Below are 27687 nucleotides of genomic sequence, written 5' to 3'. Positions count from 1 at the left end.
ACTTAAAATTATAACAACCATAAAATGTAGGTGCATTTTTCATTTCAGTTATATTTGTGAAAAAATATAAAAGCCAAATAACTTTCAAATTCCAAACTATCTATTGATCCTTATGAACAACAACAACAAAAAACTTAGATAAGTTTTTAGTTTTTCCTGTATCTAACTTAAATTTAAACTACAAAACAAAAGAATCCTGTGACTAACATAAACCTTAGGATTCTCTTAGTGCTCTAAATATTTTTTTTTCCACTCTAAAAATTCTCCGTGCTCATTATCATCTTGAAAATTTGTGTTGATAGAAGGAAGCCACGCTATCCAGAGATAACTATCGTTAGCACTTTGGTATATTCTTTCCAGATACATTTTTTACATAGTATTGATGAGACCTTCTGTATAATTTTTGTCTTGCTTTTTTCCATTAACATTCTTTGTTATAAACTCTTTTAGTGACTGCTCAGTGTTTTGCTTTGGATTACTTTAATTACTTAACTTTAAAAGATTATTATAAAAAATAATTTCTGAATAAGTACACATACTCCTTTAAAGGGTACTTATACTATGAATTCGTTTTTTTAGAACTAGCAGTCTGATGAAAAAGCACCATTTGTCTACATTATCTTACCTTGGTGTGATTATACACATCTGAATTGCTGCAAAACTGCATTTGAAAATCATCCTTATTAATACCAGGATTCCAGTTGAGTTAGGTAGGATCTTTAGACTGCTTTACAATTTTTGAGGCAAAACTCATAGAAAAAAGTACCCATAGAAATTTTCTGTGGAAAATGATGTCACTAAATCCCTTATAAACGTTCTCAAAGTAAGTCATTGGCAGCCTGTATTATTTGGCACATGCTCAGAGAATAAACTGTTTACTTTATAATCGTGTTCTGCTTTCTTAATGATAATGGTATGTCTTTAGAGTTTCCAATGATCTTGCGTGTATTTTATTATTTAAACATTCCTATAATAATTATTTTAGGTCAACTGGCTATTCTGAGGTGATTGTTGTCGTTGGAGGCTGTGAACGGGTTGGAGGATTTAATCTTCCATACACTGAGTGTTATGATCCTGTGACAGGAGAATGGAAGTCTTTGGCTAAGCTTCCAGAATTTACCAAATCAGAGTATGCGGTCTGTGCTCTAAGGAATGACATTCTTGTTTCAGGTAAAGAATTATTACTGTAGCAACTTTTAATTTGAACATAGCTTGGCTGTTTTAAACAATAGTACTGTCTCAAAAAAAAAAAAAAAAAAAAAAAAAACCAGACAGTGAAAGTGAATATGCCCACTTTAGGCAGATCAGTTTATACAACAAATAAAACCAAGAGTGACTTTTTGCGCTTAAAAACGAGCTCAGGATGATCTAGAATGATTTATAAGAGATCCACTAGAAAAATGCCTGTAATCATCATATTTTAAATGTTATCAAATGCATATAGAATATAGTATAATTTTTCTTAACTTTTACCTGTTAACTTTGTTTTAAGGAACACAGTAAAGTATGCAAAGTGAAAAATACCCATATAATTAAGCATCTCCAATCCACCCAGCTTTTCTGAAATTCTCCCAAAGTTTATGAAACATGATTTTCCTTAAAATTCTTAACTTCTTTTTTTTTTTTTTAATTTCTTTTTAACGTCTGTTTTTGAGAGACAGGGTGCAAGCGGGGGAGGGGCAGAAAGAGATGGATGCACAGAATCCAAAGCAGGCTCCAGGCTCTGAGCTGTCATAGCAGGGCCAGATACTGGGCTCAAACTCACAAACTGTGAGATCGTGACCTGATCTCGTGATCACGTGCTGAAGTCAAAAGCTCAACCAACTGAGCCACCCTGGTGCCCCAAAATTCTTAACTTCGTTTATGTGATGTTACATCTAAAATCAGAGACCGTAAAATGACAGACGTATACAAAGTATAACTACTGTATCAATGGTCCTAAGTCTGTTCATGGTTCATAATTTTACCAGCTTTGCAGATTGCTATATTACTACCTGTTGAACAATGTAACAATACATACTTTATTTTGTACAATAGTATGCTTTTGAAAAAATGGATGATTTAAAAAAACTTTTTTTAAATAATTCTGTTTGGGTGCTTCTGAAGTCTGATTCAAATTAATAGTCTCATACATTTGTAAAATTAATATTCTGCATTTTATTATTTGGGGCCTATAATTATTATTTTTCAAGATAATCAGCCAAGTTTAAATCTGCTCTGTGGAACTATTTCCATTAAATTTTAAGAGGGTCTTTCATTTATTGAACTGAATTCACAAATTCTTAGACTGAATAAATCCTATGTTTTAATTATCTATGCCTTGAGCATAAATCCCTTAGTGATATATATATTATTGTGTGTACATTGTTTTGCATTTAAAGGTGGAAGAATCAATGGTCGTGATGTGTGGATTTATAACTCACAGTTAAATATTTGGATCAGAGTTGCTTCTCTAAATAAAGGCAGATGGCGTCACAAAATGGCTGTCCTCCTTGGTAAAGTAAGAAACCACTATTTATTACTATTGCTGGTACATTTCCAAAATAAATACCACAGCTGAATCTTTCATTTTACTCACTCTCTGGGTATTTTGGATTCAAATTGTATTTCCTTCCATTTCTAACCTCAGTAGATAAACTGCAGATATAAACAATTTGACACTGTACTTTTGAATGGATATTTTGTTTTCCCAATTTGGAATTTGTGGCAGTGAAGCACATTTCTCTTTTTATGCTCCATTGGAGTCTGAATGCCTAAGAAGCATTGGAAAATAAAGGAGTTACATCAAGTACAAAAACAGGCCAATGTCTAATCCAAGCAATCATTTTCCTTTGCTGGCTGGCAGTCAGGAGGAGATACATTTATCTAGAGTGATGTTATTTTATCTTTTTTCTTTACACAAGTTAGGGACAAAAGTTTAAAGTAAGTGTTAAGATAAATTCAGCAACATATTTTAAAGAAAACTGATTATTGACTGTAGCTAATACATATTTAAAAATATATAATTTGGGGGCACCTGGGTGGCTCAGTCGGTTAAGCATCTGACTTCAGCTTAGGTCATGATCTTGAAGCAGTTTGAGAATTCAAGCCCTGTGTTGGGCTCTGTGCTGACAGCCTGGAACCTGCTTCGGAGTCTGTGTCTCCCTTGCTCTCTGCCCTTCCCCCGTTCACACCCTGTCTCTCCCTCTCTCTGTCTCTCTCAAAAATAAATAAGCATTAAAAAAAGTAAAAGTATATAATTTATCTTCTTTGTCCTTAGGAACTTGAGAAACACTTATAGACTAGCGGTTTCCAAACTTTTTTAAACCAGCTACATCTTCTTTTTTTTTTTTTTTAACTTTATTTATTTATTTATTTATTTATTTATTTATTTATTTTTATTTTTTATTTATTTATTTTTTTTTAACGTTTATTTATTTTTGAGACAGAGACAGAGCATGAACAGGGGAGGGTCAGAGAGAGATGGAGACACAGAATCTGAAACAGGCTCCTGGCTCTGAGCTGTCAGCACAGAGGCTTTTATTTATTTTTGAGAGTGCAAGTCGGGGAAGTACAGAGAGGGGGACAAAGGATCCAAAGTGGGCTCCACACTGACAGCAGCGAGCCCAATGTGGGGCTTGAATTCACAAACTGTGAGATCGTGACCTGAGCCAAAGTTAGGACACTGAACCGACTGAGCCTACACGCTCTTTTTAAAGTTAAATCTAACATAAAAACCATTACGTAGAACAGATAAAAATACAGCAGTATACCAAGGGCTCTTTAGCTTTTCACTACCTCCACCTCTATCAGCTCCTCCAAAGCTACCTCAAATTAACGAGCAATCTGAGCAAAAGCAGCATACTTGCTTACACGGGTTTTTTGGGTTTTGTGGGGTTCTTTTTGTTTTTTGTTTTGTTTTGTTTTGTTTTTTAGAAAGAGAGAGCATGGGCAGAGGAGAGGGGCAGAGGGAGAGAGAGAGAGAGAATCCCAAGCACCCAGTGCAGCACCCAACACAGGGCTCGATCCCATAACTATGAGACTATGACCTGAGCTAAAACCAAGAGTCAGATGCTTAACCGACCCAGCTACCCAGGCGCCCCGTTACTCATGTTTTGACTGGTTCCCTGATGCCCCCTTCTAAAAAGATTGCTGCCTCTTAGGTCCTCCTGTGGAGACATTTTAGAGCCACCAATGAGAAAACAGAACTGCTCTAATTGAAACTGAGATGGTGCAGGAACCCTTCCCATTCAGCCTCTCATCACCCTCGTGCCCTCCCCCTATTTCCCCATGGAGGATTCTTGAAATTTATATGCTGTAGAATACTAGAGTTTCTCAAAGCACAGTTTGAAAGCTACTGTTTATTCCTAAGGGTATTGATCTGTTGTGCTGCTGCTATTGACAGTCAATGAAACATTGAGGATCTTGAAATAGATGTAATGGAAATAAAATATTAATTCTATTTAAATATTTTCCAAAATCACTAGTTTGTTAGTACCTACTATATTATTTTTTTAATGTTTATTTATTTTTGAGAGAGAGAACATGGGAGAGAGGCAGAGAGAGAGGGAGACAGAGGATCTGAAGCAGGCTCTGTGCTGATAGCAGCAGCCTGATGCGAGACTCGAACTCATGCTCAGATCATCAGAGCCACCCAGGCACTCCAGCACTTACTGTATTGGTTTTGGTAGTCATGCGTCAAGAATGATAAAATATTACTGAAAAGGGGCAGCCAAAATATTCAAGGGGGTAGAAAGAGAAGAGATCTAACTGAAAAATTGTACTTATTTAGCCTGGAAACACAAACGCAAATGAAAATGAAAATGATTGATGTCTCAAATATCATGTATGGATTGGAAAGCAATAATTTATTTGACCAATGTTAGTATACTTGACTTGAAGTTACCTAAATCTTGGAAGCAGTAAATCAAGAAATGAAAGGAGTCTTTCTGACATAGCATATATTCAACTCATAGAAACTGTTGTCCTAAAAACTTACAGTATAAACTGAATTCAAACCTATAAAATTATTTAAATTTATAAATTGTCACTATTAAGGTAGGATAGTAAGGATGATTTGGAATATAGACTCTAAATAGGAAGGAATCTTAGAGAATATTTCATGTCACTTTTTCAATTGATAAACCTAATTCAGAGTGATCGAGTCACTTGCCCAAGGTTACACAGAAAGTGATAAAGCAGGGGCAAAACAAAACTCAGGTTTTCTTAATCTAGAGGCCTTTCATCTTGATGCTCACAACATATGTTATTAATTTATGCATGAAGGGGAATGATATTAAAGTTTAATGCTCAAAATTATATATGTGATAGGTATTATTACTGTCTACATTTTTAAATTGAGGAAATTAAAACTGAATCTCAGAGGGTAGGTAAACTGCCCAAGGTTTACATTCCATGGCAATGCTAGATATGAACCCTGCCTCTCTTGACTTCAAAGCCATGCCCTTAATTTTGCCACAGTTGCCATACCCTTTCCAGCTGGGTGACCTTGAGTAAATTACTTAACTTCTCCGGACATCATGTTGTTGAGAGAACAAACCCACCAAGAGATCATTTTAACATAATGTGAGAAGTGTAAGATTGAAATACAAAATAGCATTGGTTGCTCTGGAAATTTGGAGGAGCACAGAAAGATAAATTGTGGGCAGACTGGAATGTCAGTGTATAAAGTTTGGCCTTGACCCTTAGGCATCTATTGTTGAACTACTAAAAGGAATTGATGAGGTATTTTAGGAAGATTAATCTGTGGTTGAGGGAGCACAATAGTGTAGACCAGGAGATTAATTGAGAAGTATAAAATGATATGGACCCTGACTTAGGATAGTGGCAATTGGTAACAAGAGGAAAAGACAGATGTGAGATGCTGTGAAAGAAGACTTAGTGGGACTTACTAGTTATTTAGATATGGAGGGAAGAGTTGATAATGACTGTTCATTAAAGGAATTGTGGATGTTAAACTGGAGAACATCTTTAGGTTAAAAGTTTCTTGTGTATCTCATGATTCTTAATGGGTTATTCTGCATATAGATCATTTAATAAATAGCTTGTTGATTAGTTCACCTGTCGCAAAGATATTACTCTCCCTACCTTCCTCATATTTGTGAAACCTATTGAAATGTATATATAGTATAGAGTTCATTATGTCTCAGGTACTTTGCTAGGCACAGTAGGTACTAAAATGAAGAACAAGATAGACCCTGCCTTCAGTAATCTCACAGTCTAGTAATCCTTGCCTAATATTTTAGTTTTATAGGTTTATTATTTCATAAGAATCAAATATTTTCATTATCTATGAGTGTGAGTATTTAAGCAATCATGTAATTCTCAACATGAGCAGTATCACCCTTAAGGGGGTGAAGATCAGTTCTTAGGGGTGAAAAGAATTGTACTCTTTCATATATAAAGCACAGATATATATACAGTACATAAATGGATATACAATATATCTGTGGTATTAAAACTTCATTGGAGGGGGCTATTATGAAAAAACGTCTGAAAAGTATCATTGGTGGTGGTAAGAGGGTGCCAATAAAGTTTCAGAAACTGAGCTAAATATATTGCAATTACAGTTATCAAGGGCTTTTTAAAGACAGATCCCTTAATTTCTTAGTCAACTACTTAAAAATTCAGATTTTTGACAATTAAGGTTTTTCCATGTATTTTGCATATTAGGTATATGTTGTTGGAGGCTATGATGGGCAAAACAGACTTAGCAGCGTGGAATGTTATGATTCCTTTTCAAATCGATGGACTGAAGTTGCTCCCCTTAAGGAAGCAGTGAGTTCTCCTGCCGTGACTAGCTGTGTAGGCAAATTGTTTGTGATTGGTGGAGGACCTGATGACAATACTTGTTCTGATAAGGTAAGCCATGTCGTCTTATAGAAATTACCAATGATGTATATAAGGAGAAAACTACATAAGGCTTATCAAATAGAGAGCTAGGTCCCTTATTGTGAGAAACCTTTTAAAAATTGGTACTTTATCCTTTTGGGGGAAAACATTGAGTTTCAAGTTGCTGAAGTGAAATCCTAATATATCTAACAATTTTCCGTAAAAAGCTTTATCTAATTTTTTTGAAATAAGACTAATTTCAGAGTTTGGATCTTAGACTAAATAAATTGTTTTAAACCTCTTAACTGCAGTAGTCTACAGAATCAAAAAATTATTCACACAAAACACGGTTGGGAAGTGAATTAGCAGAGTAGGTAAGATACAGTAGCTATGCTGCTTCCAACTGGGTCATCCTCTGCGTACTTTAAAAGTATTTTTTAGAACAAAAAGGAGGAAAGGAAACCTCTGTAACGTAAATGGAGGACAGCTCAAAGTTGCTGCAGTTCATTGGATTCCTGGGATGAAAGAACATGTGCCATCCTCACACCTCAGAAAATACTGTATTTATTCTGGAAACAAATGTCTAATACCTAATCCCTTTAGCAATTGTTTACTGAATTTTGTCAATCAATTCTTTTTTTAAATTGAATTGTAATATAATGTGGTCAAATGTTACATATGTAGAATTCAGTAATACAGAATTTGTGGTAATTCAAAGTACACTGAATTGAAATTTACTTGTGTTCTTTTGAAGAAATGACTTCCTAAAAGTATAAAGAAATTGTATTTAAATTGAGGCATAGTTATCCTATAGGACACAATTTTTTTTAATCTATACTGTTAATTTTCTTTTTTTTAATGTTTATTTATTTATTTTGAGAGAGAAAAAGAGCCAGTTAGGGGCAGAGAGAGACAGAGAGAGAGAGAATCCCAAGCAGGCTCCACACTGTCAGTGCAGACCCCAACGTGGGGCTAGATCTCACAGACTGTGAGCCGAAACCAAGAGTTGGATGCTTAAGCAACTGAGCCACCCAGCCACCCCAACTGTTAATTTTAACGGAAATAAGTAAAGAAACTTACCATGATAGCCTAGCCAGTCATCCTGGAAATAATCTCTATGTGTGTTACTCTGTTCTGCTTGATAGTAATAAATTTGCATCTGAGAATTTTGTAATTCAGACATTTCCCTATCAAGCTAACCTTTCTTAATTCTGTGAACTAACATGAATTAATTAATGTAAATTAATAAATAGGATTTGATTTTTAATCATGTTTCTATGTATCGGTAGACTTTTTTATTAAGTAAATTTGCATTTTTGTTTAGAAGTTTTAATTAAATATTTCTATACATTACTAGGTTCAATCTTATGATCCAGAAACCAATTCTTGGCTACTTCGTGCAGCTATCCCAATTGCCAAGCGGTGTATAACAGCCGTATCCTTAAACAACCTGATATATGTTGCTGGTGGGCTGACCAAGGCAATATACTGTTATGATCCAGTTGAAGATTACTGGATGCATGTACAGAATACATTCAGCCGACAGGTAATAACGTAAAACAGTCCAAAAGAAAAATCAACCAACGAGGGACCAAGGACATGGCCATTATAAATATACTGTAATTTCACTGTTAATATATTTCATGTGTGCTTGAATTATTTCATAACTTTTAAAACTCCACATTAAGCATATGGTATGACGTTTTGAACTCCTTCCAGAGAATTGTTTTTTTGAAATAGCTTAATTTTTACCATCCCATGGTGAAGCAGCTGTTGTACTTGAGCTGGTGACTTTTTTCCCTTGACCTTTTTCAGAATCTACTCTAGTCCTTATCCCTATTTCTTAAGTATTTTGAAGAAAACAAATGTTCCCAAACTGGTTTCTTTCCTTCTGTGGCTTTTATCATAAAAGAAATGGCTGTGCTCGGTCTCCTTCATCCTATCTGTACTCCTACTCCACCTCTACCCTGTGCCTCCCCAAAAGCCTTCTTCAGCCTTTGATTCATGGCTCCAACCTCCCTCTTTCTACCACCAAAATGCTTGATGGTTCTGATGCTGGAAGTCTAGCTCTACCTATACCACTCTAAGGTGTTATACTGCCAGAGGTCATTACTAATAATCTCAGTTTCATTCATATACTCTTACTTTTTCTATCCAACCCTTACATATAAGTTTTCCTTGAGCCTCTTTCCCCTTCCCTCTTCCCAGTTTCTACTCTGTTCCTGAGTGATCACATTTATTGCCCAGTACTGATACACTTCAAGTCTTTATCATCATTGAAACCTCTCTCTTGTGCTCCAGACTCAAATTGCCAACTGCCTATTTGATATTTTTTATGATGTTCTATGACTCCAATCTTAAACCAGAATTCATCATCTTCCCCAACCCTGCTTTTTCTGTTTCCAGGCAACCTAGTAAATAAAAGAATTGTTTCTTCCTTACTCACACTCACAGCACGTCTGGCACCAGATATGTGCCACACCAACCAATTCTCCATCTCCAGCTGAGTGTCTTACAATTCAATTCAGTTCTAACACTATCTACCTGGAGTTAGAGTCAGATTCCGCAAGTTGAGAGCTTAGTCCCCAAGACTGCCACTGCCTCAGACGCCAACCACTAGCTCCAGCTTGTCCCCAGTACTTTTGACACACTGGCTATGAATTAACATTCCCATAACCCCTCCTTGGGTTCGGTAATTTGTAAGAACAGCTCGCAGAACTCAGGGAAACACTTGTGTTTATTTGGTTTTTTGTATATTAAAGGATATTATAAATGATACAGATGAACAGCCAGATGAGGAAGCACATAGGGGAAGGTCCAGAAGGGTCCAAAGCACACAGGAGCTTCTGTTCTGGGGTTGAGGTGCACCCTCCCCCAATCCAGAAGCTGTTCGAATCTTATACTTTGGGAATTTTTGTGGAGGCTTCATTATGTAATTATTAATTTAATTTCTAGCCCCTGTCCCCTCTCCAAAGAACAGGGAGTGGGGATGAAAGTTTCAAGATTCTAATTATGGCATGATCTTTTTGGTGACTAGTCCCCATCCAGGAACCAGCCAATAGTCACCTCATTAAAACAAAAGACATTCCTATCACTCAGGAAATTCCAAGGGATTTAGGAGCTCTGTGACAGGAACTGGAGGCAGAGACTAATATATATTTTTCTACTGTTTCACACCGAGACTTACCTCTTAGATTTTCCCCCACTTTCTCCTAAATTGAATCAATCCAGCATATCAGTTCTGTGTCCCCAGAGTTTTTCCTATTCTTTAACATTCCTGTGGTTCCTGCTTTTGTTCAAGTTCTTATTAGTTCTTCCCTCAACAAAAACAGTAATATTCTAATTAGTGTTTAATGTCTTGCTTCTCTAACCCATTTTGCCACCAATTATTTCCCAACGAATCCTATTATATTCCTCCTCTGATTGGGAACATACTGAATAAAATCCAAAAGTTTTCCCGCTTCATTCTAGACCTTCTGTTGTCTGAGCCCTGCTTGCCTTTTTAGCTTCACTTTCTGCAACTTTATCCCAATTACATTAAGTATCTGTTAACTTGCATTTGCAATATAGATCATACATGTTCTTGCCTTGGTTCACGCTATCCTCTTAGGCTCTAATGCCTTTTCTACCTTCTCTACTTGTTTTGTTTTGTTTTTTAATTTTTTAACGTTTATTTATTTTTGAGACAGAGAGAGACAGAGCATGAACGGGGGAGGGTCAGAGAGAGAGGGAGACACAGAATCTGAAACAGGCTCCAGGCTCTGAGTGGTCAGCACAGAGCCCGACGCGGGGCTCGAACTCACAGACTATGAGATCATGACCCAAGCTGAAGTCGGATGCTCAACCGACTGAGCCACCCAGGCGCCCCTCTACCTTCTCTACTTGTAACACTACTCTTCTTTCAAGGACCACTTCATGTTACAACAAACTGAAGTTTCCCTGTTCAGAATTAATCTGATCTGATCTGTCACTGCCCTTATACCTCTATTATGGCAGTCATATATTCTGTTATGAGTATCGATGTTTATTTCTGTACTGGAATTCCATCTTCTTAAGAATACTGTTTTTTCTCTTTCCCAATGTATCTTGTATTAATTGGTGCTCAGTAAATATTTACTGAATAAGTAAAAAATGAGACAGTGAAGTAACAAAGGACCTAATTTTAAGAGTCTTAAATGTAATATCCCTAACAGATATAGACTATAAATATAATGAATAGGGATTGAGTATAACACCATTTTTCTTAAGTTGTTGACATTGAGGTATAGTCTCTAATTAGTAATGTATTCAAAATAACATTGCCTCAACTGATGAAAGGGACATAATAGTATCTTCAGCTTCATGGTACAGAGGTAATATAATCTATCATTCTTGTATCACATTTAAGTAAAATGAATCACATTTCTCTAGCTCAGTGGCCTCTACTGGAAAGGACAATCTCCAGTTCTGTAGAAGTAAGAGTGTGCCTTACCATATAAGAACCCATATTATGGTCATATTCACCTGTGTGACAAGTGTTTACAGTTATTTCTAAAATTTTTTAAAAACTTTTTTAATGTTTATTTATTTGGGGGAGGGGGGCAGAGAGTGAGAGGGAGACACAGAATCCAAAGCAGGCTCCAGGCTGCGAGCTGTCAGCACAGAGCCTGACATGGGGTCGAACCTACAACCACGAGATCGTGACCTGAGCCAAAGTCAGACACTTAACCGACTGAGCCACTCACGTGCCCCTAAATTTTTTTTTTTTTTAAGTAAACTCTACCCCCAATGTGGGACTTGAATTCATGATCCTGAGATCAAGTCACATGCTCTACCAACTGAGCCAACTAGATGCCCTAATTTGTAAATGTTTTAATCAAAGCTAATATTTATTGGCTTATTAAGTGAATATTTTAAAGTATAATGCATTTTCACCAAGAACTGTTCATTCAGAACTTAGCTATATCATATAAAATGATAACAACTTAGGAAGATAATTGCCAACATCTAGTATAATGCAGGACATACAATGAATATCTTTTTAACTACATGATTGAGATAAAACTATGAAAAAACAACGGGGCAAACATGGCACATTTTTTCTAATTAATGAATAATCTGACTTTGGAAATTTCAAAGAAGAAACATTTAGATAAGAAGTGTATTAAATCTATTATGACAAAGACAAATCATTGAAGTCCAAATCAAGTATTCTATATCAAATCTCTTGAAGCAAAAAATAATGATATTTCTGGGATTATTTTTTCTCCTCAGTCCATTCTTACTACCAGTACTTCTAAGTGTATATTTGTAAACATTATTAATAGGTAATTTTTGAACCATCTGTTTGCCTACCCTTTTGACGCTAATCAGTGAAAAAGGAAAAATCAGCTGTAATTTCATGTTAGACAGTTATTTGAGTCAGACTAGTTTTTTAAATGCTTAGAATGTTAAGTAGCAAAAAAGCTAAAAAAAAAAACAAAAAAACAAAAAAACAAAAAAAAACAAAAAAAAAACGAGCTCTTTGTTTTGTAGACCTAATGGGCCTAATGCAACCTTTTTCTCTTTCTGTTCCTTACTATTTCCGTGCCTCTTGACTCTGCATGATTCCTAAAAGCTACAAGTTGCTATTTTAAACATATTTTGCTTTTTAACTCTTGTCAAGAACATCCTTTGAAAAATTGTGGAATTTTTTTTAGGTCAATGATATTTGTTTTTTAGAGTAATTATGTTATTGACAGAAAAGAGTAAAATTTAGCTAAGAATCCCATTATGTGCAAGGTTAAAATATTATTTAGGAAATTTCTATGTGCCAGCCAAAGTCCTAATAACAGTGCTTTGTTAATTTGTTTATAACTCTTTCTCTCATTCATTCATTCAACTTGGGGGTAATCCTATTTGACGAATAATGTTCCTACTCCTTGGTCATGTAATAGCCACTGTCTATAATAAGGGAGCTTCCTGTAATAGGAGAAGCAAGCCATGTTCTTCAAAACTATTTTTGTTCAACTACTGTTAAGTTAAAACCCTTCTCTCTGTCCACTTAGCCCCCACTCCACCTCCCACATCTTGGCCCCAACCAATAACATATCTTAACATTTCATTCATGCAAAATTATCTGGCACTCATACATACAGCAGGAGTTGGGCAAAAGGGAGCTTATTTGATGTGTCTTTTTTTTTTTTGGTCTGTTAAAGCAGGTCTTATTTTTCAGTTTGCTACTAAATCCCTTACCTTCAAGAATTAATTTTTTTTTTTTTTTTGTATTTGGTTGAACAGGAAAACTGTGGTATGTCTGTGTGTAATGGTAAAATATATATCCTGGGTGGAAGACGGGAAAATGGAGAAGCCACAGACACTATTCTCTGTTATGATCCTGCAACAAGTATCATCACAGGGGTAGCTGCAATGCCCAGGCCAGTGTCCTATCATGGCTGTGTGACTATTCATAGATACAATGAAAAATGCTTTAAGCTCTAAAGCCGGGATACCTCACCCAAGAAGCCACACCAATCCAAGATGAGAGGTTTGAAAAACTCCAGAGTGGGAACTTGACATATCTCCTTTGTGCCATGTACGCAAAAAAAGTAAAGATAATAATTGTGGTGCCTTTCCCCCCAAAATAACCTTTCAAACTGTAATAAAGCCTTTCCTGTAATTGGGGAAAAAAATTTTGTTGTTTTTGAAAGTAATAGTGGTTATTGCTTGGGTTTTGAGAGTGTACCTTTGTAAGTATTTGTAAGAAACTTATGTGGAGTCGGAAATAATGTCTGCCTGAATAACTTTTAGGAATTTGTGAATGGTTTCTTCATTTATGTACGTTTATCTGCAAACCTATATATTCTTTGTCATATTATGTATAGAAAACTGCATGACTTAGGCTTCGTTTAGGTTGGATCACATAATGCTTAGAATGCTTAGAATGCATTCTAAGAGGGGAAATCAGTTTCAAAAATCTTTGAATATCCAACCTGATTAATTTTATTGAAAGTTTTTTCAGTAATTGATAAAAATGTAGTAACAATTTGAGTATCATAAAGTACTGAATTATCATGACTTACTTCTTAGAATTGTTGTCTTGTATTAAACATATTTTTGGAAGAACATTGGGTAGGAGATAGAAATGCAAATGCCCCTAAAATGGGGATTAAAATTATAGGTTTATTCCTAAGAAAAAAAATTATATAAGACCATTGAAGGGGAAAATGACCACTGTGGCTCTCAAAGTATTTACGTATCATCTCCAAATCCTCTAAGGAAGCACCTTTTCTTGAACCCGGCAAAAGAGTTGAAATCCACATTGCAAGATTATTTTGTGGAAAATGGGGACAAATTTTCTCCCTAGCCCAGTAGGGTTTGACTTCATTAGTATGGTGCTTTGGGTGAGGTCCTCTTCCCTGGTTATCCTCCTTTCCTGTGAACAGGTAAAAATCTTGGAGTCTCCACTGTTAAGTTGCCTTTGAAGGATAAAGCAGGGACCACCTATCAGTGGGTCCATTTTTCTTTTAAAATTAGCTATCCAAAAAACTAGCAGCATTATTTGCAGTTTAAGATAAATCTTTCATTTGGTACCCATTGTGGAAAATACTGGTCAACATTCTCAAGCTTCTATACAACAAACAAGTTGCCTTTGTCTAGATTTTTCAACTCCATCCAGTTTATAAGCTTACTAGTTTTCAGAAAGGAATGTAAATTTTTTTTCTAAGGCAAATGGAATGGCAGGAACTGTAGCAAAGTGATTACTGTTATTCCTGGGTAAACAGATATAATTTACAACATTTGAGGGACGTTCCAGGGATGTTTCAGGTAGCCTGCTGGATTTCAACTTCCCAGGCACTATTGTCGTCTCACATCATAATTATATACTCCTGTCACAGGAGAGATGATGCAAATATGTGACTATAGTGTCACCAGATTTCTATTATAACCAAGTTAGTAATCAAAAACCTAACATTGATAAACCACTTTTGTTTTCTCATCTTAGAATGATACAGAGATTTCTAATAAATCATACGGCATCAACTTCAGTGATTAGCTGGAATCTGAATTCTGAGAAAAGCTCTAAAGATCTTACAAATTTTTAGGAAATTTTAATTTTTCAAATTATAATTTGAAATGATATGTACCTTTTTGAGATAATTATCAGAGCAATTCAGAAAACAATTTTCTATCATTTTAGTTGAAAGGCAATTGTACATATAATTGGGACACTTGTTTGATTTTTAGAAAAAACATCTACTTCTGCAATATGCCTTTTGTAGATAATGGAAATTTTTTAGTTCAGAAATTCTTTGCGGTAGATGAGATAATGTATGAGAAAAGTGTTTTGTAAACGCTAAGGATTATACAAATGATACTTGTTATTTTCATGTGTATTTGTAAGGTTGTGCCCATAATACAGACACTTCACACAAAAAAAATCTTCTCAAGATAACTTGTATCCATAGTACTTTTGTCTATTGTAAAAGTGTTAACTATTTACTTGTACTTCATCTTACATTTATTTTTAATATCCATGTGTTTATTGTACTAAATTTGAAATGAAATTCTAGAAAACAATTTTGTTTAAACATAGACTTCATACCAATATCATTTAATTTTTCTACATGATTTAAAACTAAGTAGGCCACCAAGAACTTAGCTTGGATCCTATGAAATTAACAATTTTTGAAATTACCCAACTGATATTTCAATATCCTTTAACTGTTTATCTTTCTTTAGTGATTATTGATAAATAATGGTGTTAGCATTGATAAAAAAGAATTTTAGGGTATAATTAGTATATCAAAATATCAAAAGGGATTCATAAACCAAATTGTGACGGATTATATTCATAGTGTCATCACATAGTTGACAGGCTTTCTTTTGATAGGAGATGCTCACATAAGCTTTGGGTTAGTATGTATGTATATACATGTGTCTATAGATAGATAGTATGGTTATGTACACACATATATACAAACACCAAGAAATTGATCAGTTTGTGATGATCAGAAAGAAGCACATAAAGTAAAAATTGGTTGACCTTATTAAATTCAATTCCAGAAGATTTTTTTTTATTTGGGCATTTCTATCATTCGTTTTTACATTTGAAAGTACATGATGAGGAGCACCTGGCTGGCTCAGTCAGTAGAGCATGCAACTCTTGATCTTGGGGTTGTGAGTTCAATCCCCACGTTGGGTGTAGATATTACTTAAAAGAGTTTGAAAGTACATGATGAGTGTTAGTGTAATAAATCGCATACAGTCAGAATCTGTATAATACATAAAGTTTCACAAGATCAGAAAACAAATTGGAGGTAGAGACGAGTTTGCTAAACCCAGCTGTGATACCTCAGTGGGAAAAGGAATTCAAGTGTATGTTTGTGGATCAACAGGAAAGTATAGTTGTTTTTTGTTCATGAACATGTGTTTTCCTATGTATGAGTGAGCTATAAAGTGGTCTAATTTTTACAACAGAAGACCTTCTTTTTCTACTTTAATCTTCCCACTGACTACTGCACAGGTATGAAATAGTAGCTTATTGAATTTTCAGTAACCTTTTTTTCCCCCTAGATGACTGAAATATAGATATTTACTCCATTTAAACCAGGTGTTAAGGAAAAAAATGATGTAAATACTCAGGGAGGGTATTAACTTGTCATTTTTGCCTATTTGGTGTGTTTAAAATGCCATAACTAAATAACCTTCAGTTCATGATTCGAGAGTAAATTTAATTTGGTTAAGGGGCTTCACACAGGCGGTGGTTGAACATTCATTCTTTTATATTTAGAAAGATGAAAATGTTTTGTGGACTGATACATTTTCTCTTAGTGAATATGAATTGTTTATGTATCTCTACTGTCATACACCCTTTTGAAACTCAGGAAAGACAAAGGTTCAATTATACTACTTTTGTCAATATGCAAACCAGGTGTGTGTGTTTCTTTTCCCTGTTGTCTGGATATGGCAAATAGATTTTTTTTTTTTTTTAAAGAATTGCTGTGAGAACCCATACATGAAAAGAGAGGGGTTAAATAGTTGTGTGTGCCTTTTGTGTCTTGAGATTTGTATGTGGAAAAGACATCTCCAGACTGTATTTTCAAAGAGAAGAGATAACTATTTATGTGGTGCCAAGTGTTAAGATAATGTCTCTTAAAGGCTTCCTGTGGAAGCCTTTATTTTACTAAACTCAAGACACCAGTTAACCTCAACACGATTTTGGCCTTATTAGAATTTCTTGTGCATTATTTTGAAAGGCAGGTTTACATCACCTCACCCCATTATTCTTTGTAGTTAAATAAATAAATTCACCATATCAAGTAACCAGAAGGAGGGCAATTTGGTGGCCTTTTTAAAAGGTTGGACTAGGTAGCTATACTTATTGTCACATCTAATGCTAGACACCAGAAACCATTGAGCCAGAGTGTGAATTGATGATTCCAGAGACATTTTCAACATACTTCAGACATTTTTTAATGTTTTTATGAATGTTTTACATTTGTGTGATGGCCTTAGATATTAAATTTACTTAGTGCTAAAGATCATCATAAATAATTTTTTTAAAAACAGCAGTAGTCATAACTTATTTTATATATTGTTCCAAAGAAAAGAATTTGTTTTAATGTTTTCAAAATAACTGCATCTGAATTTGTTTATGTGCCTTAAGTTCTCTAGTGATATTTCAGTTTTGGGTTTTTTTTTTTTGGTTTTTTTTTTTCATTCTAAACAAAGCTTACCTTCAGTGAGTTTCATATCTGTTTCCTACAGAATAAATAAACTTCCCTTCTTCTTAAATTTTTTAATGAGCACCATGTGGTTGCTTGGCAGAATGAGAATGTTAAGAAATGTTGAGTGTTTGGAGTTTTATTATATTTGGGAGTATTGTTTGTTTTTGTTACCAAGGTGCTTTCTAAGATATTCAGACAAACATCTAACACTGATTAAAACTTTGTAAAATGTCATTTACGATATCTACATCTAATGTCAAAAATGGAAACACACTTATTTTTGTTCCATTCTTATGTACTTTTTTTTTTTCCTCCTACAGGCTTTTTCTTTTATCTTTCTTGAAAAAGTTCTTATTCTTCCTTTCCCCATCATCCCTCCCCATAGTTTCTTTATTTAAATCTTTGAGAATTTCTGGAGCTAAGACAACACAATTATAGAGTTGAAAAAAAGCATAATATGCTTTCCAACTTGTACAGACCTATGGCAGCCAAATGTCATTCACTTTTAGTGAGAGGCTCCAGAATCTCCACAGTGAAAACAAAAATGCTTTGTACTTCTTTGTTCTCAATTCAGTTGTAGCACATTAATTCGTGTATGTCTTGTTTAAATATACTTTGTGCATAGTTTCTTTAATTTTTTAAAAGTTGTATCTAATAAAATGTCTTTTAACCATTATTATTTGACTATACAGTTGTATTAAATTTTGTTTACCAAAAACTTGTTGTTTTGTTTTATTTTTAAATATTCATTTTTATGTTCTTTTATTTATTTTAATATGAAATTTATTGTCAAATTGGTTTCCATACAACACCCAGTGCTCACCCCAACAGGTGTCCTCCTCAATGCCCATCAATATTTATTTTGAGAGAGACAGCCTGTGCACATGCTCACGTGAGAACACAAGTGGGGGAGGGGCAGAGAGAGAGAGGAAGAGAGAAAATCCCAAGCAGGCTCCACCCTATCAGGGCAGAGCTCGTCTCGGTGCTTGATCTAATGAACTGTGAGATCGTGACCTGAGCCAAAATCAAGAGATGGACATTTAACCGACCAAAGCCATCCAGGTGCCCCATTGTTTTATTTTAAGTACATCCAAATGCTTGTGCAAAAAAAGAAGGAATGGAGGAAATTTCATATTAATATATGCGAGTGTTTACTGGTATGTCCATAAGGTAACTAGAAAGGTAAACTAAAAACATTGGTGTATATGAGGAAAGGAAATGGTGGCTAACGAACAAGTAAAAAGAGAAATGAAATGCCACCGCATACTCATAATCGTATGTAATGTATAAATAGGCATATAATCGATGTTTCAGTCTGAACTACATGGAAGTCACCTATCCAAAAAAATTTTTAATTACCAGAAAAGTTATTTGTAACATGTACACTCTAGTGTTTTTTGAGTAGGCTCTCAGAAGTACCCCTGTAGTAATATGAAGAGTAAAGGACTTAAGAAATTTTCTTTCAGGTGTCAGGGAGAGGGCATATTATTTACTGGAGATGCAATGTCTGATTTTACATTAACAAGGTAAAATTTTGAAAAGATATATGTTACAGAAGTATATGCAAGGCTTAGCTTTTTATGCTTAGTTTTTAAATTGTGCCATCAGAAGAAAATGGCAAGTTAGCGTGCTACTTAAATAATAAATGTTAAAGTTGTTTTCTTTGACTCAATTCCTTTGTATCCACACCTGGAAAGTGCGTGGGCTTCATCAGACCTAATTCCAACCAGTGCTCTATTCCATAAAGCTATTTAATCTCTGAACCATACTTTCCCTTATTTAGGAAAGGTCATGCTACTCACCTCACGGGCTTATTGTGAGGAGATGAGCTACTGGGATGTGTGTCCAAGGGTGAACAGTTCTGGCACAGAAGAAAAGAACATAAATGTTGGTTCCTTTTCCATGCAGCTATTTTAGGACAAAAATGCAATATGAAAAGCAGAGAAGGGGGTGAAAAAATTAAAAGTATTTGTTAGCTTATAATTGGAAAGTGATGGACAATGAGTAAAGAATAGAAGCCCCTTGTACTTTCAATTTTCTCTTTAAAAAAATCACCTGCACTCTTGGAGCACCTGGCTGGCTCAGTTGGTAGAGCGTATGACTCTTAATATCAGGGTCATGAATTTAAGCCCCACTTTGAATGTAGAGATTACTTAAAAAATCACCTGCACTCATAATGGAATGGGGAAAAATGATTTAAACCTGCCTTCTTCTTCTCTGCTGTTAACTATTAATGGAGATTTGGAAAATCAAAAGGCAAGGTTTTCCTCTTAATTTTGTTGGGATCTTTTTAATTTATTTTTTATTTTGTTTTATTTTATAATTTCTTGACATCTTTGGGGGACCTTGCTGGCTAGAGAGAGACTATTCTTCCTAGAACTAGCTAATTCCTGGAAACAGTAACCAACTTGTCGGTGAGCCTTACCTTTCATATATCATCCATGCCCCCAACTACCTCCTTTAACTCACACACCAAGCCAATATTTCCCCTGCCCTGAGTCACCCTAGGGCCAGGTAGCAGACACTGAGAACAGCTCCTCTGTCCCAAAGCTTGCTGTAATTACTCAAACTAGCCAATCCTAAACTGTATACCCTGCCCTGCCTTGACTTGACTTTCTCATGGAAAAGCCAGGAAAGGCTTTAGACTATGCTCTCCCCTCATTTCTTTCTGCCTCCTGACACTGGTGCTTCCCCTGTGGCCCTGAGTGACATACTGTGCTTCTCGTTTCTAGAGGAACTGTGACTAACATTAAACTTTTATTTCAATAGAATTAACCTCTCTGTATTGTCACCCAGTCACCTTTATAAATTAAGACTCACAAATCACTTGTTTATTATTATATGCTCAGCACAGAGGGGACTTACATTTTAGTGAGTAAAATGGAAGAAGAAGGAAAGAGGATTTTAAAAGATCCTATTTATTAGTATGCACATATACCCCTTTCTACTCGGATTTGGTGGATGATGCCAAAGATGGTAGGGCTTGATATGCATTCAGTGTCCACACATGTACAGAGGAGGTAAAACAAAACAGAAAGCCACCTTCCAAGAAGCTTGCTAGCATGGCATGGCAGCCAATGGAAATGGGTCTGACCTACCTCCAACCACAGGGAGCATAACTGACCGAATAGTGCCACAGCTGCTGGCTTTGAAATCCATCTTGCATTTGTGCTGAGGCCACACCTCCCACCAGCTGTGCCCAGCCAATGTCTTGTGGCAGGGCTACTGAGGCACATGTGTTCCTAAAAGATCTCTCCTAACGGTGGATTTTGCCTCCATGACTCCCCTTCTAATTTGTCCAGCCTTCATTAGACTGCATGGTAATGCAGGATGTTTCCATCCAACCTTCTTTCCCCCTTTCCTTCACTTGCTTTTAGGACCTAATGACTCTCCATGTTTTCTCTCACAGGACATTTCTTCCCTTGCATGTTTTTGTTAAAATCTTTGCCTATTTGATCTTATCTTCTCAAAGGACACAGGGCTAGCATATATAGAAAAAAGTGCCTTGGGAATCATTGCTCTAATGATAAAGTTAGTACCGTGGAGCCATTCACTAAGCCTGGTTTTCTGAAAAGTGCTAGTTGGTACACTTAGACTAGGCTTAGTGGCAACATAACGTGAAAAAAAAATTTTTTTTTTTAATTTTTTTTCAACGTTTTTATTTATTTTGGGACAGAGAGAGACAGAGCATGAACAGGGGAGGGGCAGAGAGAGAAGGAGACACAGAATCGGAAACAGGCTCCAGGCTCCGAGCCATCAGCCCAGAGCCCGACGCGGGGCTCAAACTCACGGACCGCGAGATCGTGACCTGGCTGAAGTCGGACGCTTAACCGACTGCGCCACCCAGGCGCCCCGTGAAAAAAAATTTTAAAACCAACCGTGTTTAAATGCCAGTTTTAACATTTACTACACGTATGTCTTTGGGTAAGATATTTAACTTTTCTGAACTTTGGTTTCCCCCCTTCCCACTTAGGCTTGGTTTGAGGAATAAATTAGAATGTAAAACATTCAGCACAGTACTTGGCAATGGTGCTTAATCAGGAATGCTAGTAATGAATAGCTTTGAGATTTCATTCATTCATTTATTCATTTATTTATTTGACAAACATTGGAATCCTTGATGTAGATTAGGCAGAATGTTCCTCGCTGGGATTGCATTAATGAATGTGGCAGTGCCTGTTTTTTTTTTTTTTTTTTTTTTTTTTTTAAGTTTATTTTTGAGACACAGAGAAAGAGAGAGAGCTAGTGGGGGGAGGGGCAGAGAGGGATTGAAAGAGAGAGAGAATCCCAAGCAGGCTCCACACTGTCAGTATGGAGGCCAATGAAGGGTTCGAACTCATGAACCATGAGATCATGATCGGAGCCAAAGTCAGATGCTTAACCAACTGAGCCACTCAGGCTCCCCGACAGTCCCTGTTCTTAAGGTTTAGAGACTGACAGGGTCGGCAGACATGTGAACAGATCAATTCTGTATAGCGTGATAGAGGTAGTTACAGACATTCCACTTACTGAGAACTGTGTAAATGGGAATAAAGAATCATCATTTTCCAGGGTAAAGAGATTTTATGGTCTCTTCTTTCCAATTGTGCCAAGCACTGGGAAAGATGCTGAGGGACTAATACATCGAATAAGATAGTCACTGTCCTCCAGAAGCTTTCTGTCAAGTGAGAAAATGCATAGCAATCAGGGAAGGGCTGCTTGTTGAGACAGGGAAATAGCATTACACTAATGTCCTAGTTTTTGTTTTGTTTTATTTTTAAAGTAGTCTCCACACTCAACATGGGGCTTGAACTCACAACCCTGAGATCAAGGGTCTCATGCTCTACCAACTGAGCCAACCCGGTGCTCCCTAATCCCCTAATCTGTTGCATTTTCCACTTAACTTGTAGCTTCCACATACCTACCATTCAACATGTTATTTATAGCAAATTTGGCATCTGACTTACGGTCTTGCTCTTTTGTTTTGATTTCCATTTGATTTTCCATTATCCTGGGTCATTTCAGCATTTAGAACCTGTCCCTTTGCTCTCACCTCACAATATTTTGACCTCTAGTCAATAGATCTTCACCCCCACTCAGTCCAGTAACTCACAAAGCCTTGCCTTAGATTGTTCCATCACCAGAATTATTCTTCCTATGAAACCTTAACCTCTAAAGCTTTTCTGTCTTTTGCCACGCCTTCCCTTCCTTCCTCTCCCATTCCATGACTTTTCCTGTGACCTTTTCCAGATCGCCATCTTCCAACATTTCTTCATGCAGCCCCTGGGTTGCCCACTCTCCCTGCCCAGCCTATTCCACAGTTGTAATGTTGTTCCAATCACTCTCACCAGCATTCAAAATCTGCTCACCCTTTTGATCTCCCATCCCACTTTAAATCAACCCAGTTATTGGCCTTCTCTGCTCCTACTCCCAAGCTGCTGAGTACTGATAGAGAAAATCAATTTGCTACAAACTAATACCTCTGAAATGTGATTGCCAACCTCAACTGAGCAGGATACTCTTGCCAAACCAGTGCTCCTCTGCTCTCTTTGTTCCTTTGCAACAGCTCATTCCCCACTCTCCTGGAGTACTGTACTGTCTTCACTTGTGTTCTCAGCAACTGAAGAAGTCCTTCAAAGACTGAAAGACATGAAGTAGAATCTCTCTCCACATCTTGCCCTCCCAGACTTATTTCCCATCCTCTCTCCTTCATGATTTAGGTATCTGTCCTTCATCTAAACCCTGAATCCCCCTTGTCCAGCATTTTAGGGACTTCCCTCTACCTCCCTCTCTGATTTTCAACTTCTTTCACTGAGTACTTTCCCATAGCATTTAAAAATACTGTAGCCTCTCTCGTTTTTAAAATCCTTTCTGCAGGGCTCCTGGGTGATTCATTTGGTCAAGTTTCTGACTCTTGGTTTTGGCTCAGGTCATGAATTCTCTACTCCTGAGTTCACGCCCCACATCAGGTTCTGTGCTGACAGCGTGGAGTCTGCTTTGGATTCTCTGTCTCCCTCTCTTTCTGCCTCTCCCCTGCTTACACTCTCTCTCTCTCTCTCTCTGTCTCAAAAATAAATAAACATTTAAAATCCTTTCTGCAGCTCTCAATTCCATTCTAACTACACCTTCTTTTTTAAAAGAATCTCTCCTGTGATGGGTATTGAGGAGGGCATTTTTTGGGATGAGCACTGGGTGTTGTATGGAAACCAATTTGACAATAAATTTCATATATTAAAAAAAATAAATAAATAAAAAATAAAATAAAAAAAAAATCTCTCCTTTCAGGGAGCCTGGCTGGTTCAGTTGGTGGAGAATGCAACTTTTGATCTTGGGCTGTGAGTTCAGGCCCCACGTTGGGCATAGAGATTACTAAAAAATATAAAAATGAAAAATTTAAATCTCTCCTTTGCCTCATTTCTTACTGCAATCTGGCTCATACCACTACAGAAATCACACTTGCTAAGAGTTCTAATTACATTTTGTTGCTAAATCCACAAGTCTCTATTTTATTTAACTCCTATAAATTTGATGTTCTTAATTACATTTTTTCTATCTTGGCTGTAGTCATACTTTCCCTTTTACTTCTCCTTCATGTTCTCTTCCTCCACCTCTGCCCTAAATCCCCAATCAGCAGGATTTCTTCTTACCTTGCAGATAATTATCCTGGGTAATTTTATAAATGTAAATTCTATGGCTCTAGTAATGACTGTATTTAATGACTTCTAAATCTAAATATTCAGTCAATATACTTGTACCCAAATGCCTTTTTAAAAAATTTAATATATATACTTTAGATAAGCTCTTCACCTAACATGGGGTTTGAACTTACCCCCACAAGATCAAGAGTTGTGTGCCCTACCAACTGCCCCAACCAGGTGCCCCTACTTGTATCCAAATGTCTTTTAGAAATTTCGACTTGAGGGGCGCCTGGGTGGCTCAGTCGGCTGAGCATCCAACTTCGGCTCAGGTCATGATCTTGCGGTCCGTGAGCTCGAGCCCTGCGTCAGGCTCTGTGCTGACAGCTCAGAGCCTGGAGCCTGTTTCAGATTCTGTGTCTCCCTCTCCCTGACCCTCCCCCGTTCATGCTTTGTCTCTCTCTGTCTCAAAAATAAATAAACGTTAAAAAAAATTTTTTTTTTTTTTTTAAGAAATTTCAACTTGAGAGGCACCTGGGTGGTTCAGTGGATTAAACTTCTGACTCTTGATTTCGGCTCAGGTCATGATCTTATAGTTGGTGACATCGAGCCCACATCAGGCTCTGCACTAACAGTGCAGTGCTCCCTCTCTCTCTCTGCCCCTCTCCCATTCTCTCTCTCTCAAAAATAAACAAACACTTAAAAAAAAAAAATTCTACCCGAATCCTTAATATGGGACTACTAGCACTGAAACTCTAGAATCTCTTACTCCAAAAGTACTCATTTATCTTGTATTCCCTCTTCTGCAACAAATAGCAGCAAAATTGACTGCATTTCAAAGCCAGAAATCTAGGAGTAATTTTTTCGGCTATTCAATCATGCATTCAAATATTAATTGAGTACCTATCTTATGCCAGGAACTCTACCTCTTTGATATCTCAATCTATCTATCCATCCATCAACCTTTCTATCCTCCATACCAATGTCTTAGTTCAGGCCTTCATCGTCTCTTGTGTGGAAGAGACTCCCAAATGATTTGCCTAAGATCAAAGTTGGCATATCACTAAAACCAACTCTATCTGAATAAGGAATTTATCAGAAGGCAGTAGAAGCTCACAGAATCAATCAATGAGAGAACCAAGTATCAGACTTGGAAAATAGGCAGAAACTGAGGCAGCTCCAAAGAGTCATGAAGCAGGACACACAACAATGATCTTTAAGCAGAAATAATCTGGATAGAACATCCCTGCCCATCCAACACAACTGCTAACGGGTTTATGTTTACCTCACTTACTCCTTGATTGAAATCCTTGGTGGAAACAATCAATTGATTGATACTGGTTCGTACACCCAGCGGGCTGCTAAGGGCCAGGGAGAAACATCTGAATTCTTTAGGGAGAGGAAGGCATTGCTACTTGCCAAAATAAATACAATATGGAATTCCCAAGTCTTGGGGGACAGGGGGTAGCGGAGAGGAATGCTTCATGGGCTTACCCATCTCTGTGAACTGGCTTTCTTCTCCTGGAATGCCTGTCCTCCAGCTATCTCTCTCATTCTCTGAAAGACTTTAGATTTAATTGCCTCAGGAGAACTCCCATAACCATCCTCCTCCCACCTCAGTCTGAGTTAGATGAGCTCTTGTGTATCCCCATTACCATCTTCATATATCTCTGTCATGGTACTTTTCTATTTAACACTTTACCTCCCTTTCCCAGGTTATGGACTCTTTAAAATTAGGAACGATATCTTATTTGATGAGTTCCAAGGATCTAGCCAAGAATCCAGTCCAAGGGAAAGGATCAGCTGGGGTAAGATGCCTTAGTGGGTAGTGTTGGAAAGCCCCAGGTCATTGAAAATTGAGAAGAGAGAAAAGAAGGTTAAGTGCCAGTGACAAAGGACCTATTTTGAATTTGCCTAGAGCTGAAAAATCTCATCAATATATGTTAAATCATGTTCCTAATGGTTTCCTAACATCCTACATAACAGTGACTTTCCCTGACCTTATCATTAGGTTTTGGGCTTCTGTCTAAATTTAGGTTTACAGCAACCCTTTCCTTGCATCTGAGTTCCAGCTCAAATGCTGCCTCTTCTATAAAGCCTTTCCTGATTTTCCAAGGGGATTTATTCTTCTCTCCTTGAGGGCAAGGACCAAGTCTGTCTTTATTAACCTTACTCTGTTCCTAGGACTTGGCAAAGTGCCTGGCACAGAGTAGGTAATGAATGTTTATGTATGACTGACAATCACTATGCGAAGCATAAAGGGTAAGTTGAAAAGCAAAGGAATAGGGAAGTTATAAAGCCTCCAAAATTCTTTAGTGGCCCCAGGTTTAGTTCACAGCTACTGTCTCTCACTTGTTATGCTAACTGGAAGTCCTAATTGATTGCCACTCAATCTTCTATTCCTGACTTACTCTGCTACTGCTATCTCTACCCCCCCCCCAATATCCTTATCCCCACAGCTGCAATGATCCCATTTTCATCAAAATGTTATAAATTACTCCCAGAATAGTAAAGAGTTTTGTGGACCCACACCCCAGCAAAACAACTATAATTGGCAAAAATGATTAAGAAAAACAACAACATTGGGGCGCCTGGGTGGCGCAGTCGGTTAAGCGTCCAACTTCAGCCAGGTCACGATCTCGCGGTGCATGGGTTCGAGCCCCGCGTTGGGCTCTGGGCTGATGGCTCAGAGCCTGGAGCCTGTTTCCGATTCTGTGTCTCCCTCTCTCTCTGCCCCTCCCCCGTTCATGCTCTGTCTCTTTCTGTCCCAAAAAATAAATAAAAAACGTTGAAAAAAAAATTAAAAAAAAAAAAGAAAAGAAAAACAACAACATCTAAAGTCTCTGGAAATTGTCCTAAGGGCATATAGCAAGTGATGAAACATTTATTCAAGAAAATCTACTAAAATTTAGTAAGAACAGATAGATTCTGTAGCACTTAAGCCACTCATTCTCAAACTCACCCCCCACCCCCAAATCAATGAGACAAAAGCTATACTTCCAGTGGGTATGGTCAAGAGGTGGGGCTCACCCCAGCTGCCAATCAAGGATATCTTCTTGGGAAGGGCAGGTCACCAGCATTCCTCATCCCCCACATCCCAGTTGCCTAGGCTAATTTCCAGGTAAGTGTCACCGAGAGGTCAAGGCACCCTTCAACCAGCCAGCCTCCAATGGTATGTTAGTTTCAATGACAAAAAAGGCATACCAAGCAGACTAGAGACTAACACCCTAGCCCAACACTCTGCTTGTAAAACTGACTGACTTTATTTTAAACAAAGTGTGGGGAAGTTCAAGCCCAACGAGTCTCACAGTTCGTGGGTTCAAGCCCTGTGTCTGGCTTCATGCTGATAGCACAGAGCCTGCTTGGGATCCTCTCTTCCCCTCCCCCTATCAATCTCAAAATTAATTAATTAATTAATTAATTAAAAATAAAATAAAGTAAGTTATTTCAAAAATGGGCAAAAGATTTGAATAGATACTTCTCCAAGGAAGATAAACAAATGGCCAACAAGCACATGAAAATATGCTCAATATTATATTATTCATTATTAGGGA

The 27687-nt window shown here is 36.9% G+C and overlaps 1 protein-coding gene across 9 annotated transcripts in view; it reads left to right on the top strand.

Annotated features, from left to right (window-relative positions):
* KLHL24 (kelch like family member 24) overlaps positions 1-18195 on the top strand; it is a 44459-nt gene extending 26264 nt beyond the window's left edge. For all 9 annotated transcript variants that reach the window (XM_006936229.5, XM_006936232.5, XM_006936230.5 and 6 more), the window contains 5 exons: positions 986-1170; positions 2382-2500; positions 6673-6861; positions 8189-8377; positions 13090-18195. In XM_006936229.5, the coding sequence (XP_006936291.1) occupies positions 986-1170; positions 2382-2500; positions 6673-6861; positions 8189-8377; positions 13090-13290 (883 nt within the window). In that variant the 3' untranslated portion in view covers positions 13291-18195. The remainder of the gene's footprint in view (positions 1-985; positions 1171-2381; positions 2501-6672; positions 6862-8188; positions 8378-13089) is intronic.
* The last annotated feature ends 9492 nt before the right edge of the window (positions 18196-27687 follow it).

This window comes from Felis catus, chromosome C2 (assembly GCF_018350175.1).
Source record: "Felis catus isolate Fca126 chromosome C2, F.catus_Fca126_mat1.0, whole genome shotgun sequence".
Classification (NCBI taxonomy): Eukaryota; Metazoa; Chordata; class Mammalia; order Carnivora; family Felidae; genus Felis; species Felis catus.
The sequence above is the reverse complement of the archived record's forward strand: the minus strand, read 5'-3'. Positions and strand labels throughout refer to the sequence as shown.